Consider the following 22,018-nt stretch of genomic DNA (forward strand, 5'->3'; position numbering starts at 1 on the left):
GTGTTATTTAACATATACTTCATCCGATCACTATTATAACCAATAATCAACTTTTTAGGTTTATCGAATAAATGATGTATTTGGTCAATAATATAGACCAAATACATTTATTTATTAAATGAATTTAAAAACTTAATTTTTGCTTATAATAATAATAATCAGATAGAGTACTACATGTCAAGTTTGGTATGGTCAACATGTGTTTGCCATTGCCACACACGTGACCAAAAATTGTGGCCGCAAAAGGATTCAACTTCATGTTAACCGAGTTCGCAAGATTCCTTTGTCTCAAAGAACAAATGTTAAAGATCTTTCCTTTGCATTGAATATGAGTAAGGAAACAATACATCGACGTCCGAACTTTTTTCCAACTTTTACATTCTTCATCTCATTTATCCTCAATTCTCTCAAACTTCATTGAGTCTTATAGTCTTTCAAATTCATACACTTTTTTTTTATAACTTCCTCCGGTCTTTATTATAAGAAAATTTTCAAAAAAAAAATTTGTCTAATTTTTAAGGTGTAGTTATTGTTTAAAAAACTTTTCTACCTCCATTTAATGTTTCTCTTTTTTATATTAGTGGATGTATTTGATGTTTCACAATTTTTATGAGGGTATATTTGTAAAAATATTCAAACAATTACATTAATTAATGAATGCATTGATTTTGATGTTTTTTGTTTTGTTTATTATAATAAGGATCGAGGGACTAGTATACTTCTTGTCAGTGGCGGTTCTAAGGCCCGGCGAGCCCGGGCACTTGGTCGGGATCCGGGCCAATTTTTTTGTAATTTCTTATGTAAATTCTCCTCATTTCTTATATAAACCCCTATAAATTGGGCAATTTCTTTAGATTTTTTATTATTTGCTTGCAATTTTTTATTTAAATCCCTATAAATGTGTTGCAATTTTGTTTTGCCCAGAACTTATAATAATTCTGGCTCCGCCGCTGCTTCTTGTCATAAGAGTGATTTTTTACTTCATGCATGATGGGTCCTTTTAATCTATCTTATCTTTATTTCTACTTCTTGTCAAAAGAGTGATTTTTTTTACTCTCTGCATGGTGGGTCCTTTTAATCTCTTTATATGATGTATTAATTATAGGGACACAAAAAAAGAAAGATTCATGTGGAAGTGTTTTTGTACCATGTTTCAATGGGATCTTTAGAGAGCAAGGTGGTGGCTTTGTAGCCTAAGATGGCTAAATGGATTAATGCTATTGTTTATGAGAAAATATTATGATATATACCTAACAAATTAATTCAAACCACGAGTTGAGATCCTCTCATATTACTACAATAAATGATGTTCATTATTATAATTTTGGTGTAAATACATAATATAAATGCACACATTTCTAAAATATATGACATTAATTGAACATTTATTCACTAAAACTATTAGTGTTATTTATTCACTAAAACACAAGAAAAACACATTTCTAGTTTTGGTGTTATTTTTCTTCTTTCTCGTCTAAAATTGGCATGTTTTTGAAAGAGTATACTTCTAGGGTACATAATTTATTTGATAATATACTTTTAGGCGACATAAGATTATTATTTTTCGTGTACATTCAAATTCATATTTAAATGTGGGCAATTTTTTTTTTAAAGGTTTCTCAACTGTAAAATCATATTTGAGACATATGCACTAAATGTGAATACTTCTATCTAAAATTTGAATATTAATTTACCATATTGTGAGAGTTTAATCCTTTTTGACAGTTTAATCTGGTTAGTTCTTTTAATCTTTATTTATTTATTAGATGAATTTAGTGTCATGCGGTGTAAATTTAAGACCCATTTTAAAGTATTTATTTTACCAAAGTCCATTTCAAGTTAGTTTTTGTCTTTCAATTTTGGCCAGGCATGTGTTCAAAAGGGTAAAGAAGATAAGATAAAAATAAAGAAAAAGAAAAAGATAAAGATCCAATGGAATAATTTTAGCTTTAGTTAAATTTTAAAAATACCAAAAGAAATTAAAAAGAAAAATAAATGATGTTGAGGTGTAATACTGTAGATAATTAATTGTAGAAAATAATATAACCCACAAAGGACTCAAACCGGAAAAAAGCACAGCCTTATTTGTATGTGTACCATGACTTAAAAAAAAACGATATATTGATTGATTCAAATTGATAGAGTACATCAAATACAATAACATGATAAAATCTAAGTCATCTGAATGTCCATGCTTTCGGTGTCACCTTCTTCATAGATACTCTCATCCGCCTGAATATATCAAAAACAAAATCCCTAACAAAGTCATTCTTGTATTTGAAACTGGAAAGCTCCTTACAATGAAATGCATGCTCTCCAAAGGTATCCAAACATGTCTGGCGGCTAATAGGACACACCTCATCAATCGAAAATAATAGAATCATGAGGAGATATCGGAGAATAAAGTCGCACTTTGCTGGTGACAAATGTTGAGCATGTGTTACTAAAAAAAACACCCAAAAACTTATTTTTGTCTTGTGGTCATGTAAAACTTCACTTTTATATATAGATATATAGTGTCGTGTTAACTAGTGTCTTGAGAGCATTGTTTAAGGATTCCATTACAAAAAAAATTATCTTAGAAAGACAAGTTGTTACTTTGAATAATGTAATAATTACATAACTTTTTAATACAAACTTACTACTTATGATACTTTAACCAATGTCTTAAGTCTTAATGGAGGGATTGCTACGCTCTAATGGGAGGATAAATAGGATTCGTTGTGACCTTTTATGAAGTTTGAACTAAGAGACAGTTGGATTTTTTATGACCTGCTTTTGTTTTGGAATTCAAAACTGAAGAAAATGATTGATCGGCATGATGTCATCGCAATTGGAAGAGAATGAGTCTTATTTTTATAAGAAACTCAAGATTGTTTGTTTTTTTCTTTAGAAACTAATTCAGCCAGCTACATATTTTGGGAGATTAAAATCTAACTTCACTCCATTTTTTAAATTCATGTAGAGTGTGTCTGATGGAAAATTTCTTTTTACAGAATTATCTTTAATGAATTTGAATATATCCAATAACATTTGGATGAAATTGTTTATGTCTCTTCCAACTTAATTATTGGATCTTTTTTAATCTAGTTTTTAGAATGCAACATTCTTAATTCTTGATGAAATTACTCTTGTGATCTCTTAACTTAATTTCATGTTTCGATTTGATCATTTATCTTTTTGTATGTTATTTTGTTTCTTCACTCATGTCTGCATATGAATTTTAAAACTTTAAAAAAAAATTTGAGCTATAAACTTTAAATCTATAGTTTTCTTTTGAGGCATAACATATATATTCAAGAACTAAATCATATTTTTGAAGTTATGCAAGGATGAATGAAGGATCAATATGATGCAAAAAAAAGATGTGATTATGTATATTTTATTACATATAAATGTAAACCAATTGATTGAGTTCAAGTGGTTAATGAGATCCACCAAAATAAAAATTATTCGAAAGAATCCTAATTCGATTTTTAGGTGGAACAATTATTGACCAACAAATGATGTGGTTATATGTGAGGTACATCAAATGTTTTTTTTGTTGTTGTGTAAATCGAGTATCATTTGCGCACTTATGCGGAGATTTATCTATTGAGCCTTGTAAAACTCAAATGTACAATAAATACTTCCTAAAAGTTTTAACGATATTGTGTGACACGCTGGATTCATACCTAAACATACATTAAGCTAGAAGAGGTCGTGACATCTCATCTAAGCGCTTTTGAGTATTTAATATGATTTTGCTCATCTAAGTATTTAATATGGTTTTGCACCTATTTTTTGTATATAAAATACAATATTATATCCTCTTGGATCTTGTGGAATGAAAGAAATAATCGGTTGTTTAAAAATCAGGAGTGCAATAGTTATCAGCTACTTGAAAAAGTAAAAAATTATTCTTTGTGGTGACTGAAAGCTAAACATGTTACTTTTGCTTTTGGTACCCAAATGTGGTGGTCGAACCCTCTAATGTGTTAGGGTATCAGCTAGCACTGTTTTGTTGTTTCTCATTGGATTGATTGTATTTTTGATAGTCTTTTTGGTATGCCTTGTGCTAAAGGGATTGATGTAGTTTTGTTAATATAATTCATTTTAGCTTGTTAACAGGGCCGGACCCTGGGGGGTGCAAGCAGCGCTATAGCACCGAGCCTCCCCAGGGCATGGGCCTCAAAAAAAATTTTATAGCCCACTACCCCCCCACACTAAAAAAAAAAAAAACTCTCATAATACATAATACATTAAAATTCCAACGCGCGTTCATTCTCTCACCATCACTCATCAGCGTTTCTGTTCTTCTTCGTCCTTCATGGTTTAAACTTTAAATCAAACACGACTGCCGATCATCATCACTTCCTTCAGCGTTTCTGTTTCTCTCACCATCACTCATCATCGATCATCCTATTGAAGTTTTCCCCTTTCCAAAACACACTGACACTGTTACTCTGTTAGGTAAATAACCCCTCTTTCCTGATTTCTTTTACTTCCTTTCATGGAATTGGTTGATTTTTGTTGAATGTTAAAATTGCTAAATACTTGAATAGAGATTGATAGAGATCAACTTAGGAGGAATCGTTGATCAAAGAATTTAGGGATTTGGAATTCTGGAAAATACACAGTCGGATTTAGATCGTGTCAGCCAATTGTGAGATTTTCCAGATCGAAAATTATCATGATAAGAGTTTAGAAAGTTTATAAGCTGAATTTTATAATTCCAGATCGAAATTTTCCAGTCGGATTTTTAATTTTATAAGCTTTTGGTTATTCTCTGTTTTAACTTGTATAATTGATAATGTTGCTAATTACTAATTATGTCTTTATTTTATTTTATGGTTCAACCTCAACATTGTATGTCTAATATGGTTCAACTTCGACATTGCGGAATTGCTTGCTCAAGAACAGTCAAGAATTTCAGGTTTTATACTTTTTCAATCTTCCTCTATGCCTCCTAAATTGCCTCCTAAATTTCCACCTAAGATTAGAAAGTTTCAGTCTGGTGCTGAGAAGCGTAGGAAAAAGAAAAAAGAAGCTGAGTTAATTGAATCCCAAACAGGAGCTCTTGATAAATTTATTGTAAAAGAAACACAAATTCCTATTGGTGATAGTTCTATTCCTATTGATGATAATGTTATTCCCATTGATGATAATGTTGATGCTATTCCCATTGATGCTATTCATGTTGATAATGTTGATGCTATTCCTATTGTTGACAATGTTGGTATGGATGTTGATGCTGAAAATTTGAATGATAATGAAGATAATAATCAAAATGTTGATGATGTTAATGACATTCACATTAGTGTAGATATATTTGATCCTAGAAATTGGGATTCTCTCGAGTCTAGAATGATTGAGTTGGTAGCTACAAAAGGCCCTAAAAGAGATTTAAAAATTATGACGGGTCCTAGAGATAAATTTTCTAGACGCTTTACGGCTAATTTGTATACTAGAACTTTATCAAATGGAGAGAAGTGTGATAGAGATTGGCTTGTTTATTCAAAAGAGCTTGATAGATTATTTTGTTTTTGTTGTAAAGTTTTCAAAAGAAGGATTGGTAGAAGTCAATTAGCAAACGAGGGTTTTAGTGATTGGTGTCATGTTGGTGATAGACTTAAAGAGCATGAGACAAGCTTAGATCACATTAAGAGCATGACTACTTGGTATGAGTTGCGTCAAAGGATGAATAGTTTTCAAACTATTGATAAAACAACTCAAAGATTGATTGAGCAAGAAAGGGATCATTGGAAAGGTGTTTTAAAAAGAATTATTGCAATAGTGAAATTCCTTGCTAAACATAATTTGGCCTTCCGTGGTTCTGTAGAAAAATTAGATGAAGATAACAATATGGGAACTTTTTGGGCTTAATTGATATGTTAAATGAATTTGATCCATGTGTCCAAGAACATGTTAGACGTATTACAGATGATAATCTTCAGGATAAATATCTTGGGCCTAAAATCCAAAATGAGTTAATACTTTTGCTTGCTTCTAGAATTAAAAATCAAATCATTGAAAAAATCAAGCAAGCAAAGTATTTCTCAGTGATACTTGATTGTACTCCTGATATTAGTCACCAAGAACAAATGTCTCTGATAATACGATATGTGGATGTTTCTTCAAATTCTGTTAGCATTGAGGAGTCTTTTTTAGGATTTTTGAATGTGAATGATACAACTGGGCAAGGGCTTTTTGATGTTTTACAAGATGAATTGAAAAATCTTGATCTTGACATCCTTGATGTGCGAGGACAAGGTTATGATAATGGGTCAAATATGAAAGGGAAACATCAAGGTGTACAAAAGAGGTTTTTAGATGTAAATCCAAGAGCCTTTTATACTCCTTGTAGTTGCCATAGTCTTAACTTGACATTGTGTGATATGGCTAACTCATGTGGTAAAGCTAAAGATTTTTTTGGAGTTGTTCAACGCATTTATACTATTTTTGCCAACTCTACTAAGAGATGGAAAATTTTGAAAGATAATTTAAAAGGGTTGACTCCAAAATCATTGTCATCCACTCGTTGGGAGAGTCATATAGAAAGTGTCAAAGCTATAAGAGCAGCAATGTCAGATTTTATTGAAGCTTTACTTGAAGTGTCAGAGAAAAGATCTTGATTCTAAAATAAAAAGTGAAGCTAAATCTTTAGCAACACATGAACTTGCTGATTTTGAGTTTATAGTATCTATAATTATATGGTTTGACATATTATCAGCAATTAATTTGGTTAGCAAGCTCTTACAGTCAGATGATATGCTTATCGATGTTGCTATGTCAAAAATAAAAGAGTTGATTTCTTTTTTTAAGAAATATAGAGAAAATGGTTTTAAGAAAGCCTTGGATGATGCTACAGAAGTTGCTATTGAATTGAATATTGACCCAGTATTTCCTCAAAGGCGCATAATTCGAAGAAAAAGGCAGTTTGATGAGGATTTGAATACCCCGTTGGTTGAGCAATCTGAAGAAGAATCTTTTAGGGTTAATTACTTTCTTTGCCTTGTTGATCAAGCTGTTGTATCTCTTAATAAGAGATTTGAACAATTCCAACAATATGAAGCTGTTTTTGGTTTTTTGTTGACTTCTGACAAGTTTAAATCATTGGATAATGCTACTTTGGAGTCTTGTTGTAGTAATTTTGAGAAGGCATTAAAACATAATGAGAATTCTGATATTGATGGGAGAGAACTATATCTGGAGTTAAGGTCACTAAAGGATATCTTGCCTGAAGAAGAAATGCGACCTATTCAGATTTTAAGATTTTTGAAAGGCGCGAGTTGTTTTTCTAATACAATTGTTGCATATAGAATTTTATTGACAATTCCCGTGACAGTTGCCTCCGCAGAAAGAAGTTTTTCAAAGTTGAAGTTGTTGAAGTCTTATCTGAGGTCTACCATGCTACAAGAAAGACTTAATGGCTTAGCAATGATAGCAATTGAGAGTGCTATGTTGCGAAATATACAATACGAAGAGTTGATTGATCAATTTGCTTCAGTAAAAGCGAGTAGGAAGACTCGTTTTAGTACCTAGAACGTCGATAAAGGTATTTTTCTGAACTTGTATTTTTTTTATTATTTATTATAATATGGATATTATTTGTGTTATTTACAATGATGATAATTTCTTATGTTTACGGATTTCATTTTCAATTTAAATAGGAATGGTAATTTCGTTTTGGTGTGAATGAAGACTCATTTTGCTGCCAGCTTTGTGGACGCATGGCTTTTGGTGGTTCTGTGCAGGTTTCCACTTTCCTTTTTTGCTGTTTTCTTTTAGGACTATCAGAATTGAGTCCTCTTACTTTTGTTGTTAGGTGGGTGTTTTTTTGGGAGGGTGGTTTGAGGTTCCTCATGTATATGGTAGTGATTTTCACCTTTGGGTGTACCGCATATATACGCCACCTTGTATTTATATTTTAAAAAATTTAAATAGAACATTGTTCTTTTAAAATAAATACATCTTTATTTTATTACGAGCCTCATTTTACTTCAGCACCGAGCCTCCAAATACTTTGGAACGGCCCTGCTTGTTAAAAAAAACTATGTCCTCTTAAAAAAAATACAATACATACACCTATTGATTTTTTTTTCGTTAATTAGAAATTTCTACTGTATACATATTGATTCGTGTTCTAAATCACCGACGTGTTTTTCTCTTTTATTTTATTTTCCTAGTTTTACCCTAACTTACATAATTTAATCTAATTATATTAAATATGTCGGCTGATTCAACATTTACTTGGTTGTTCCCTCTATGGAAATACCCTCCTTCGTAGCCAAGTTACCCTCCAAAATAGAGAATATTGGTGGGACATCGGTTTTAACATTTATTTGGCCAAAGCACTTTAGCTTCCAAAGAACCGGCAAATTCTAAACAACAATAGAACATTGTCAATAGATTGAAATATCATATATTCCATGGAAAGTTACAATAAAATGATTTTGGTTTTCTTCATAGGAGAATGTTAACGAGTGTCTTGAGACATTTGTTAAAGTTCTAAAAATAGTAAATTTATAACGAAAAATGTGTAATTATTGTATTGATTAAAGTAACAACGTGTATTTCTAAGATAAAATTTCCTTTAATGAAATTCTTAAACAATATCTTTAAGGCACTCGTTAGCACGACCCTTCTCGTTAATTGGTGGAATGTGTTCTATAAGGTGCGTTAACGTTGTGGTCGAAAACCACTCACACGTAGACATAGCTAAGGTGGTGCTAACAATGACTTCATTTTTTCGAGCGACCATTGCCTATTATGTATTTTTTGTATACATTACATTATAGTTCTCTTTCTAACTTGTGTAAGAAAGAAATACGATCACAAATGAAAGAAGCAATTGCGTTTGATTATAATTAGTAGAGATTAACGCCTTATAATTAAAGTGTTTAAGATATTAACCTCGATGTATCTCGTCAATGTATCTAAAAAGTTTTAGATTTATGTAACAAATTATATAGATGATTTATATGATATAAATTTCAATCCAACAATTAAATTTGAAAAACGTTACTAAGCGATGTTATACTGATGTAATTTGATCTTTCGTTTTTTACATAAAACTATTAGTGTTTATTCAAAAAATATCAAATAAACTAGATAAAGAAAGTGATCATTATAGAACACGTTGTGTCACGTTTTCAAATTGACCTTGAATTTAAATAAATATATAGATAAATAAATTGATCATTATATATGGGTGGTTACGTAGTAGCAGAAGTGAATAGGGAAGCAATGCATAAATTCAATCTAAGATAAAGAAAGTGGAGAAAGATGGGGAGGTGATGGAGAGGGAGAGACAGTGGCGGAGCCAGGACTCTGGGATAGGGGGTTTGAAGCTTTCAACTTCATTAGAGATATCAAATTTTTATGCAGTTATTTTCTCTTTTAATTATCATTTATTTTCTCTTTTAAACACTGCGACATACTTAGTGTAGTAGTAAAAGCTTCTTAAATCGGTTTTAGGATTTGTGTTCGATTTCCATACACTTTTAGAAGGAATTCAATTATTACAATTATTAATAAGAAAATATTACCAAGGATAAGAAAATAAAAGAAAACAAACTTGTCAGAATAATATGATGCCATGTAATCAAAAGTACAGAATAGTTTGGTTTATTTGCACATCAGAATAATAATTGTATTCTATCCCAACTAAACAAACTTACTTGTCTTTGAGAGGGAAACACAGAAGTGCATTTGAAATCAAATTTATATTTGCAGTACACAAATCAATCACGGTTCAGAGTCTTGCTCCAAACTACCGAAAAAATTAGACAGTTGAGAAATAAACTCAACATATGATTTATTTTCAATTCTGCTAAACTGAGTTGTGAAAAGTTATACATGGTATATGTAATATGTTTAGTCTAGTGTTGTCAAATAGATGCTATAACGGCGCTATAGTGCTAGTGTCGCGGAATTTGAACAATTCGACATTAGTGTGAAATGTTTAAAGACCTATTTTGTTACAAAAATGAACTATCAGAGTATTTAATCATGTACTAGGGATTTTTATTCAAATAATGTCACTCCAATATGAGGTGATTTACGTTCGTTACTGTTCGACTTGCATCATTGTTGATGATTATCCATACTTGATCATTTTAACATATAAGTTCTAAAGCCTAAAATAGTTTCAAAGGAATTTACCCAACTAGCTTGACATCAACTATTCAACTTCTGTAATTTAATTACACATTGTTCAAAATCAAACTATAAATCAGACTAAGCATTTCAGGACAAACAAAAATTCTATGGATAACGAATTACACAGCTAGAAAGATGCTAAACAATGCCAAAATCCACTTCTGTTGTGATGATCAAGCCTAAACTATTGAGAATAAAATGATAAACCTGGCCAGCACCACACAAACAATAGCAACCACTCACAGAAGAAGAAAAATAAATGCTGCACCATAACGGAACCAGACCCCGATGTCTTAACAAACAAAAACAGATCCCGATGCACAAATCGCACAGAAACGGACACACCAGACCCTGCACAAGATCAGAAGATTGCACTGACAGATAAAAAACTGAAGCCCAATAATGATATGACAAAGGAACCACCCGGCACCTGAACACTAATACCCAGCACCTAAACTGAAGACTGCACTATCAACAGCCACTCGGTTAAAGAGTAATTAAACCCTTTAGTCCTCGATGTAAGAATACTCCATGATAAAATCTTTGCCTCCTCCACCACCTTTTCCCAATTAAATCCGACTTGATTGAAAGTCATATCGTTTCTATCCTTCCAAACTGTAGAGACGTTTGAGTACCAAATTAAACCGAGGCTCTCTATAATATTTCTGTTACCAGACACAAGCCCTTTAAAAAAACGTAAGAGGAGCATACCCATCTTCCACAAAAGCAACCGGGATACCAAGCCAATTCACGGTCTCGCTCCAAACAACCGATAAAATAGGACAGCTAAAAAAGCTATGATTTATTGTTTCAATCATACCGCGCCCACCCAAACAAAGAACACGGAGTTCAAATAAACGCCTCTTTTGCTAAGATTATCCTTAGAATGAAGCTTATTAAGGAAAAGCCGCCAAACTAACACCGACAATATAGAGGGAATTAATGGATTCCACACATCTTAGGCCAACTCTACTTCTTCCAAGTCTACTGCACTTAATAGATTGTAGGCTCCATCCCCCTACTTCCAAACAATCTTTCTCTCCCTCCACTCTAGCAACCCCCAAAACCAAACCACTACAGACATCCACCATCTCCTCCTCCCATTGAAACAACTTTCGTCTCTATCTCCAATTAACAAACTTTACACCCTCTACTTCCACTATCATATCGACAACACATTTATCTTTATCAAGCGATAGATCAAAAAGTTTGCTTTTTTAAGTAAAATGGAGAGTGAGAGCATAAATGTAGGGATATATGGTAAAAATAATTAATGTCATGCTTTTTTGGTTGTGAGGTTGAAGACACTTGTCGTAAGTTCACAAGATCAAACGTGAGTTATGTACTAAATCAACTTGTCGTGGAAACTCTTAATAATTTTAAGTGATTGTTGTTCCAAAATCGATTCAAGGTTGGAGTTAGTATGGGTTGCATCCAAAGAAAAGCCTTCAACATTTTATTGATGTGACCCAGTAATCAATTTACCATTTATTCAAGTGTTGCTCTCTCTTATTTTATCGATGTTCCTCTTCTTTTTCAATCATTTAAACTAATTTTTGGTAATTCACACTCAAAGGTAATTTTGATCTAAATTATCCAAACAACTTGAATAATGAAAAAACACTTTTCAATTAAGGTGTTAAAACATAAATCACGTTACATTAAACTCATTTTCACCTAAATCAATTCATTGAAAAACAATTGTTATCACCGTGGAACCAAACACAGGCGAGACACGACATTAGTTTGGTGTTTCTACCTGCACCCCTAGATTTTGCCAACAACATTATCATACCAATTTTGTTCAACAACAATACAACATGATCAAATTGCTCTTTTATTTATCAGAACACCTATTTATATGAAATTACAATTTCGATCTAATACAACACACAAAATAATGAGACCATTGAAACAAACAACGTAATTATGAACTCAACAATGAAAGAAATCACTAGGAGGCTTGTACGACTTGCAAGACAGAACAAACTGATTGAAGTAAAGTGAGAACAAGTAGTAAGATTCCAGCAACGGAAGCAGCAGTTTGCCAAGGAGTTTTGCAATAATCACGCATGAGAGTGGCCTTCAACTTATGCCATGGATTCCTACAAAAAGCAATTAAGTCTTTGGAAAGAACAGAGAAATGAGAACTTATAGTAGATTGTGTAACATTTTTCCAAAGACCATTAAATAAGTTAGCCACAGAATCACTGTCTGCAAGCATATTTTCCAGTATTTCGCTCTGAACAAGTATATCCGCATCCGTACCAGTATTTATAAGGTAATCCAAAACAACAACATAATCAGTAATATATGACTCCTTAGGGTAATGACACTGCTCCAAAGCAACCATATTCCGAAACAAAATTTCGGTCCCATCTTGAACTGTTAATTGAGGAATTTCAAGAACTCCTCCCGAAAACCTCAAGTCAAGTAAACACTTACTTTCAGTGTTTACTTGAAACCTAACTCCAGCTTCTAACAATTCAGTTGCATTGGGTAGTCTTAACTTCCGTTCGTCGAACACGTCTCTACTCGGCCGTCTTTCACTAGGATGTTGCAAATGAAATATCCTAATCAGATCAGTGAAGTGCATTATACGAATATCGTTAATATTATCAAAACCCAATTGTGATTTATTGAAATAATTAAAATATTTAATAGTGAGTTGAAGAAAAGAAGGAACACTAGCATTCGTAGAATTCAATGAAAGACTGTAAATTTGTTCAATAACGAAAAAGGGAAGCTGATTTTCAAGTAACAATAAATCGTATCTTATACCATTATCTAACCAAGGTTTATCATCATAAGGGTCTGTACAAAAAAGTTTAATTATAAAACTGGAATCGATTAAGATTAACTGAACAAGTTCATCATTAGAAAATGGTAAGGTTTCAGAATAACAGCGTTTGAAATTAGGTAAGATAGAATCTATGTAGCTGACGAAGGTGTTTAAACTTGTGTCGGTTCGTTGGAGAAAAGCTTTGAAGTGAATGAGTTTCTGACTTTCCATGTTTTGGAGCTGGGGGTGGGGGTGACCGTGGTGAAAGGGGCCAATGGAAACGACATTGGGGGTGTATGCGTTTTCGTTGAGTGTGCGAATAACAGAGGGGACCTTGTAGATGCAACAGTCACCGGTTGAAGGTGGCTCTGCTCTGTCGAGCTTCGCTTTGATATCATCCACCAAGCGGGAGAATGACATATTGAGAGTAAGTGAAAAAAAAGATGAAAAGCTTGGTCGTTGGTATTATGTTTCAAGTCTTTTGACACTCCCTCTTATCCTTCTTATATCATACCTCCCGTCCCAAATTGTACTTCACTTTAGAAGAAAAAAAAAATTGTTCCAAATTACATATCGTTTTACAATACTAATCAAACATTAATGTTAATTTTTCTATTATATATCTTTAACTATTTATTACTCTCTCTTATTTCAATTCTTTAATTTATCTTTCTCATACCATTTATTAAAGACAATTTTGTAAAACAACTCGTAATATCTATTTATTTTCCAAACAAAATTAATTATATTTCTTAATACGTGTGAAACGTCATACAATTTGGGATTGAGGGAGTATGGTTTGATTTCAAAATGATTTTCATATTTCTTATTTGAGTTATGATACATAGACAATCTTAGGTGGCAATACACCTCTTGACATCCACACAAAAATCTGACACGTGGCCACGTGAAGCCACACAAACACACTTTCTCTTTCATCTCCTCTTCTCTCTTCCTAGTGCATGGGGTGTACAAGGGTGTATGGGAATAAATGGTGTCTATGTAACATTTTCCTTCTTATTTTCACACGATGACATGTGAAAAGGGCACGGTTTTCGGCCACAAGGTGTTGACACGTGCTAGTACAATTATTTGATGACTTTGACCAATTAATTTGACCAATTATCATATGTATATAGTCACCAGAGAGAAAGTTTTGGTGAGCTTAGCGCAATTGGTAAGAACAATGCATAATATATGTAAGGGCCGGGGTTCGAACCCCGAATACCACAAAAAAAAAAGTCACTAGTGAGAAAGAGAAAATTTGTGATGTTTACCACAACATATTAACTATATTTTTTTTACTATATATTTGTACGAAGCTTCCACCGCCGCTTATTGATGACAGTCAGTCATTCACTATTTTTAGAATCTTTTTAATTAAGTTTTAATTCCATTTTTATTAGTTTAATGTTTAATTTAAAGTCATTTTGAAAAAATTTGTCAATTTTAATTTATTGAGTCAAATAGCAAAAGATTGAGATTACAGGTTCATTATTGCTAAAGATAGTAGCCACATGACCAAACAAAAGAATAAAATATGTGTGTCACACATGAATAGTGTGGTGAGCCAATAAAAAAGTGTAAAGAATAGCATTTGAAGAAAACAATAGAAGCGGGCCTGAGAATAAGGTTTATTATTGCTAAAGTTAGTAGCCACATGACCAAACAAAAGAATAAAATGTGTGTCACACATGAATAGTGTGGTGAGCCAATAAAAAGGTGTAAAGAATAGCATTTGAAGAAAACAATAAAAGTGGGCCTGAGAATAAAAAGTCTACCCAGCACAAGTGTGGGATAGAAGAGAGCATATATTAGGAGACTTTGGACATCAGGAATTCATTCACGTTTTTGGTGATTGACGATTTGGAGAGAGCAAAGTGCGATTTTGAGACTACAAGACGGTTAGGAGGGCGATTTTTTCACTTACCAGTTCATATATGTATTGATTCCTCTAATGATTATGTTATTTGTAAACACCATTATGAGTAGCTAAATCCATTAGAGGTTAGGTTTAAGATGATTCTTTGTAACCCTAATTGAAACATGTTGATATGAAACTCTATTTATTGTGAATGACAATTTAGTTTTTATTCAATTCAATTGTTCTTAATGCATTTATATTCTAATCAAATACAAACATGATTTAGTGAGAACGAATGACTACTGACTCTAGCTTTCGACTTAGACCTAATTGAATTGTTCTAATAAACATGGTTAGTCTAGGAATGGATAATCCTTTATTAGTGATATTAGGTTAACGTGCTTAAACCTTCAAAGATTATTAGACCACCTAAGGAATTAGGGGTTGTGATCCAAGAAGAGGGTCCTAACTCAAGGGATTGATTAGGGCTATTTTGTTAACTATCGTGGAACTAGAGAATCATTCATAAGAATAGGTGCAGTATACCAATTAGGGGAACATCGATGAATCGAAAGACCTAAACTCATCTCTCTCTTATTCTTAAAAACCAACTTTATTTTCTGTCGTTACTTTTATGCAATCAAACCAATCAACTGCCTAGTGGCAAATCAAAAGAACTTTTATACATCCTATTTTACAACGTGATTGAATTATTGAGATTAAAATCAGTCCTTGTGGGAACGATATTTTTACTACTTCGATAGTATTTGGTACACTTGTCAAACGTCTATCACTTATCAATGACTAATCTTTATCGGAAAATTTTTGGGACACAGAATGAGTTCTCCCTTCTACACTGAATTTTTTCCATACGTATGAGTTAGGAATCAAACCCCTTACTATATCATTAAGTGGCTCAATTTCTTTATCACTTGAACTAATCAATAGTTGATATATTTACTACGTACATCATTAATAGATCAACAACTTTTTTTTAACAAAATTAATAAAAGTTGAATTAAGCCAACATTATTAAGGTTTTGTAACGTGCGTGAGTAAATTAAAAAACAAAGAAGGTTTACAATAATGTTTTCAAAAAGTATGAAAACTCTTATTGCAATGGGTTTTGAGTATCCTTATTCTTGTATTAATAAATTTATTAAAATAATATTAACTTGAAACTGTAATTAATTATAAACAAATTATTGATATGTCAAGGTGTTTGGGTAAGTGCGTCACCATATACTACCTACCTGCCCAAGCTAATTAACTAGACTCAAGTCAAATTGTAAACACAAGAGACTAGATGATATGGCCTTGACTTCTTTAATTTGAGCAAAGGAACATAATATGCATATATGCATCAAAATGTTTATATATTGAAGAAATGCTTAGGAACTTCGGTCGTAGGAGAGATAACACCTTCTATTACAAATTGTGTATTTGTATAACCAATTTCAATAGAAATTATCATTTATTTTTTTCAACTGAATGAAATCAAATATTGATCCCACGAGGAACAAGTCAGTCTTTCCAATATCTTCCATTGACCATTCAATAAGAAGCTGTCTCATTCCAATATCTTCAATCGAAACGGATGAACAAGTGGAACTTTCAATATTATAATAATAAATTAATCAATGTAAGCTGCTTCTAAGTTTCTTGAAAGGGAAATGGTGGGGTTAAATTATAGGCTTAATTACACTTTTCATGTGGAGAACATCTTCGTTGCTGGACATAGTCGCTGCGGTGGAATATCAAGGCTTATGAGTCATCCAGAGAATGGTATCTGCTCCATAGTAAGACATGAATTATACATAACACTAAGCTGAAACAAAATCGTTAATATTTACAATTTTTATGGTTTAATTGAATAATTATGCAGTGACTTTATAGATGATTGGGTGAAAATTGGTGATTCAGGAGAGGTGGAATTCAGTTATGAGGAAGAATCAGGATTGGTGACTATTGATTTGAGTGTGCCAGAGAAAGAGTTATATCAATGGAACATTTCTATTGATTTATAAATCATATACTTTTAGGTTGGTCATTAAAATTTGATGAGTCAATGTAGAGCTGTAGCAAGAAATATTTGTATTTTCCAGTTCTTCTAATGTATAACTAGAAATAAATGGATGAATATCACAATTTTTTCTATCAGTCACTTTTGCCTCATACAGAAGATATATTTGATAAATATTTCTTAAGTCCATGCATTTATTATTTAATTTTGAAGATATAACATATAATGAAGATTAGTTTAAAGCAAAACAACCCGAGTTATCAGCTCTAAACTCTCTGCAAATAGAACCACATGACCTCAACAATTTGAGGAGCCTTGCTGAGTTTAGCAAGAACCTCAGATTTAATCAAAATCGAGTTTCATAAAGAGAGGAGTAACTACTGTCACATGACAATAGGATAAGATAGATAAGCATACATAAGTAAAGCTTCTTCAAGCAGGGGGCACATGAAGATTATCAACCACATTGAGGACGACGGAAACTACAGTCAAAATTAAGAGAAAAATACATAAGTATTCAGGGTTCATTTTCTATGATGGAGTATTCAGTTTTCTTGACGTTAAAGCAAATGTAATGTCATTAGGTCGATGTAGAAACTTAGTGTAATCATGATTAAATAAAATCACATTTCAAGATAAGAGGTGGATTCACTTTGTAAGAAATTGACTCATAGTCTACACGATCGAACAATTTAAGCGACTTCTTTTTATTCAAAATACCTTCAAGATTTTTGCATACAGGTTCTGTTGGAACATGTGTGGAAATTGAGTAAAAAGACTAAACATAAATTCCCATGTTGGGTAGAACTAGTGTTGTGTGAATTGAAAAAAGTGGAAGTCCCACATCGGATGGAACACACACATTAGTAGTGTTTATATAGTGGGGGTGTACCTCTAATTAATGGGGGTACATAAGCACTAGAGAAAAAATATATATTGATATATATTTTATTATTTGGAAATGATAAATTAAATAATTAATTTAATCATTATTAGAAAGTGCTTTCTTAGTCCCCAAGTTTTGCTAAAATATTTTGGTACATAATATAATATATTTTTGTACTAAATTTAATATATTTTGGTACTCAATTAAGATATTTTTGTACTAGATCTAATATGTGAATTACTTAATCACAAAGTAATATGTTACTTGTTCCCAAAGTTTCTCATATTACTTGTTCCCAAAGTTTCTCACTTATTAGTTGTGAGTTTTCCCTATAAATAGAGAACTCACATAGTGCATTCCACACACCGAAAAGAATTTCATTGAGTTGTCGGGAATTCTTTTCTTCTCTTCTCCCTCCGACTTGTGTTAACAAGTTTCTTCTGCTTCTACTCCTTTCTGTCCCTTTCGGTTTCAAATAGAGCGGTTACGTACCGTATCGAGTGGCTTCGATCAATCGATTGAACCATATTTTTAAGAGTGTTCTTAAGACCATAGTCCCTTTTCGGTTTAATGTCCCTTCGGAATTAAGAATGGTCTTAAGCTCATAGCCCTTCGGAATAAAGAGTACTATTAAGATCATAGTCCCTTTCGTAATAATAATGTCCCGTCGGAATTATGAATGATCTTAACAGTATATAAATTATTTAAATATTTTTCTATTTGAGGAGAAATGGTGGTATCACCATATTTGAGTGGTCGTAGTACCATATTGAAAGTTTGGAGAACTTAAAAGTTAGAATGGTGGAAACACCATATTTGAGTGGTCTTAGCACCATAATAGAATGGTAATAATACCATATTAAAGTGGTTTCAGTATTAAAGAGTGGTCTTAGTACCATATTTAAAGGTGTAATTCTCGAACGATTTTCTACAGTGCAGTAGTTAATCGAACAGTTGTAGCTGGGCTTGTTTTATCCTGGAGGCGGCGTGGTTGATAGTCTACCTTGCACAATTTTGGGTAGTGCCACGAAACGTCTTAAAGAGAGCGACCTGGTCGTGACTCAACCTAGTAACAACTTCGGTAGATAATAAAATTTGGAAATTCAAATACAACAGTTTGAAAATCCAAAAACAACAATTTTAAGACGTTTCGATATGCTATGTCTACCGGAGAAGTTACTTATTGAGGTTAAGATTAAGGATAAATCAAGCTATAGATTTACATCTTTCGACTGAAACGATGAAGTGATTGTTGTTTCAATCAACAACAATAAAATTTTATTTGATGAAAACAATAATTTGTTACAAAACAAATTATTAGTTACAGAACCAAACAAGTTTTGATTGTTACAAAACATGAGAAAAAAAACGTTTGGAGCTCATAATACGAGCGTCGCGTATTTTTTGTTACAAAAACAAGAAAAAAATAATTTAGTTCCATTTGTTACAAAAATAGTAACAAAGAATGGAAAATGATAAAGTTTTATTTTTATATAAAACTTAATGTCCCTTACGTGTTATTTTAAAACAATAACAAGAATTGCCATAAATTTAATGGCATACTGGATATCTAGACATGTTGGATGCTCTAAATATTGAAAAGAATCTGAATTTCAGATTTCTATTGAATAAGACTGAGTTGACTCAGACTTAAAGAGAAACTTGTGTACCATGCATTCTTGTGGAAAAAGATTGCACCTTGATGGTACATTAAAAATTAAATTCTTCTATTTTATTAGTTGTGTGATTTTAATATTTGACATATCAAAATTGATCATGAACAAGAATTTAATTTTTGAGTAACTTGGACTTAATTCCAACGTTATATAATTAGACAATTTTATTTATTGCAGTCAAGATATATGAACCAAAAGTTCATATAAATCAGAATTTAGAGAATTGAATCTCTAAACATAATAAATTATGATATGTGTTAATTTGATGACACATAAATTAGAAATGATAAAATAATGTTTTTATCATATTTATTGATGACTGTGAATTTTGGAAAATAAAATTGATATGCTTGAATGTTCAATTTTTATAACGAAAATTGAAATTTATAAAGTACCCAAGTCTAAGAACAAAAATTCCAATTAAGAAATTTTTGAAGAAAAGACAATCCAACTTGTCTTATTTTTGAACTTGGGATTGTCCGGACTATATTTGGCTTAAGGACCCCAAGAGAGTTAAACTCACTAGTAGAGCCTATGAATGTGTATTCATTAGGTATGTTATAAATAACGAAGCATATAGGTTTTAGGACCTAAATGTTAAAGTGATCATAGAATTAAAAAGATGTTGATTTCTATGAAGTAAGTACCCCTGTAAATTAAAGAATAGTGGGGGCACTATATCTAATCACATTCATGTAATTAGAAATAGTTATGAAAACATCATATGAGATGTTATAGAACCTCAAGGAGGAAAGAAAGCTAGAATTGCTAAAGAGTATGAACTTGGTTTATACATTGGAAGAAGATCCATTAAGCCTTAAATAAGACATATCCTCATTGGATGTTGAATTTTGGCAAGAAGCAATAAACGATGAAATGGATTTTCTAGAGTCTAACAAAACATGACACTTTGTTGACTTGCCTCATAGTTGCAAACTAATCGGTTGTATTTGGATTTTGGAAAAAGGAACTAAAACCTGATGGAACGGTTGATGAATACAAGACTCTCCTTGTAGTCAAAGGTTTTAGACAAACAGAAATATATAGACTTCTTCGACATTCATTCACCAGTCACGAAAATCATATCCATAAGAGTACTAGTCCCTTTAGCCGCCGTTCATAACTCGATAGTACTCCAAATGGATGTGAAAGTTGCCTCTTTTTATGGTGAACTAGAAGAAGAAATCTATATAAAATAACCTGAAAGTTTTGCGATTCATGGACAAGAAAACAAGGTCTGTAAGTTAGATAATTATTTGTATGGTCTAAAATAAACTCCTGAGGAATGGCATGAAAAATTTGACATTCTAATGCTATCGAATGAGTATAAAGTGAATGAAAGTGACAAATAATATTTGCACGATCATAAGTCTCTATAAAGACGACTTGCTCATATTTGATTTAGAGATTCATGTTATGAATTATGTGAAATCATTGTTTATCAACAACATTGATAAGAAAGACCTAGACAAAATTGAAGTAATTCTTGGTTTCAGGATTACTAGATCAGAAAAAAGAATTTTTTTGATAAATCTCACAAAGTTGAGAAGTTCTTAAGGAAATATTATTATTTCACCGTAAACTTGCAATCATATATTATGATCAAAGTGTAAGAACACTTGAGATGGAGTTAAACAAACAGAATATGCGAGCATCATTGGCAGTCCTTAGGTAAGCCACTGAATGTATTAGACCCGACATTGCTAATGTCGTGAAACTCTTGTGCAAGTTTACTAGTAGACGGATGAGAAGCATTGCCATGCTATAGAAAGAGTCATGAGGTGCCTTGAGAAGACTATGACTCTAGGATTACTTCACTAGGAGTAACCTATTGTACTTAAATGGTACAAGATATAAAATAGAACATCTTTCAGATGATTATTTAGCTACTAGTGTTTGTATATTGAGCATCACTAGAGGAGTTGTTTGTTAAAACAAATGATATTGACTCAGTCCACTATGAAATTAATCTGAGATGAGAACACTAGAGAAAACTAGTTGAGAAGCAAGTTGACAAGATGCTTGCTAATTGAGATCCCTTAGTGGATAAAACCGTTTCCAGAAGTGTTAAATCATTGTGATAGTCTGCAGCTATTACAAAATTGAGAATCGTTACCACAATGGTAAGAGACGATTATTAAGGCACGAACACATAGAGAAATAGAGAGCTAGCTACTCTCAAAAGGAACGGTTAAAGTAGATCATGTACGTACTGATAAAGAATTAGTCAATCCTTTGACGAAAGGAATTACTAGAAAGAAAGTCCTAAACACATCCAATAGGATGGGACTAATGCCCAAAGGTCACAAGTGATGGTAACCCGACCTACATGACTGGAGATCCCAAGAAATAGGTTCAATGGGTAATAACGAGTCACAAGTGATAGAACATGCTATGATAAAAGTAAGAAAGCATGATTCCTGCAGCGATAGAAGGATGAGATAATAGAAACTCTTAATGAGATCTATACTCTATTTGGAGTGGAGTACATAGCTACAGGAGTACTCCTGATAGACTCACCTATACGAATGTGGAACTAAGGGCCGGTTCCTATGGGATTCGGGGCAGAATACCTAGAGCGTTCGTTAAAACCAGGATACACGTGCAAGGCCATAAACGCACGGGCTTTTAGAATACACCTTAT

General features: G+C 32.3%; 1 protein-coding gene and 1 pseudogene across 1 annotated transcript; one reads left to right on the plus strand and one right to left on the minus strand.

Annotated features, from left to right (window-relative positions):
* The first annotated feature begins 4,941 nt into the window (after nucleotides 1-4,941).
* On the plus strand, nucleotides 4,942-7,963 carry LOC146912338 (uncharacterized; annotated as a pseudogene).
* A 3,952-nt stretch (nucleotides 7,964-11,915) lies between these two features.
* Nucleotides 11,916-14,095, minus strand: LOC146912339 (UPF0481 protein At3g47200-like). Its single transcript, XM_085720427.1, has one exon. It carries the CDS (start codon nucleotides 13,343-13,345, stop codon nucleotides 12,098-12,100), a length of 1,248 nt encoding a protein of 415 aa, XP_085576553.1. The 5' UTR covers nucleotides 13,346-14,095; the 3' UTR covers nucleotides 11,916-12,097.
* Nucleotides 14,096-22,018: the final 7,923 nt, after the last annotated feature.

The sequence above is a fragment of the Medicago sativa genome, chromosome 6 (genome assembly GCF_051527215.1).
Source record: "Medicago sativa cultivar Bolivia chromosome 6, Bolivia_mono, whole genome shotgun sequence".
In the NCBI taxonomy this organism is placed as follows: Eukaryota; Viridiplantae; Streptophyta; class Magnoliopsida; order Fabales; family Fabaceae; genus Medicago; species Medicago sativa.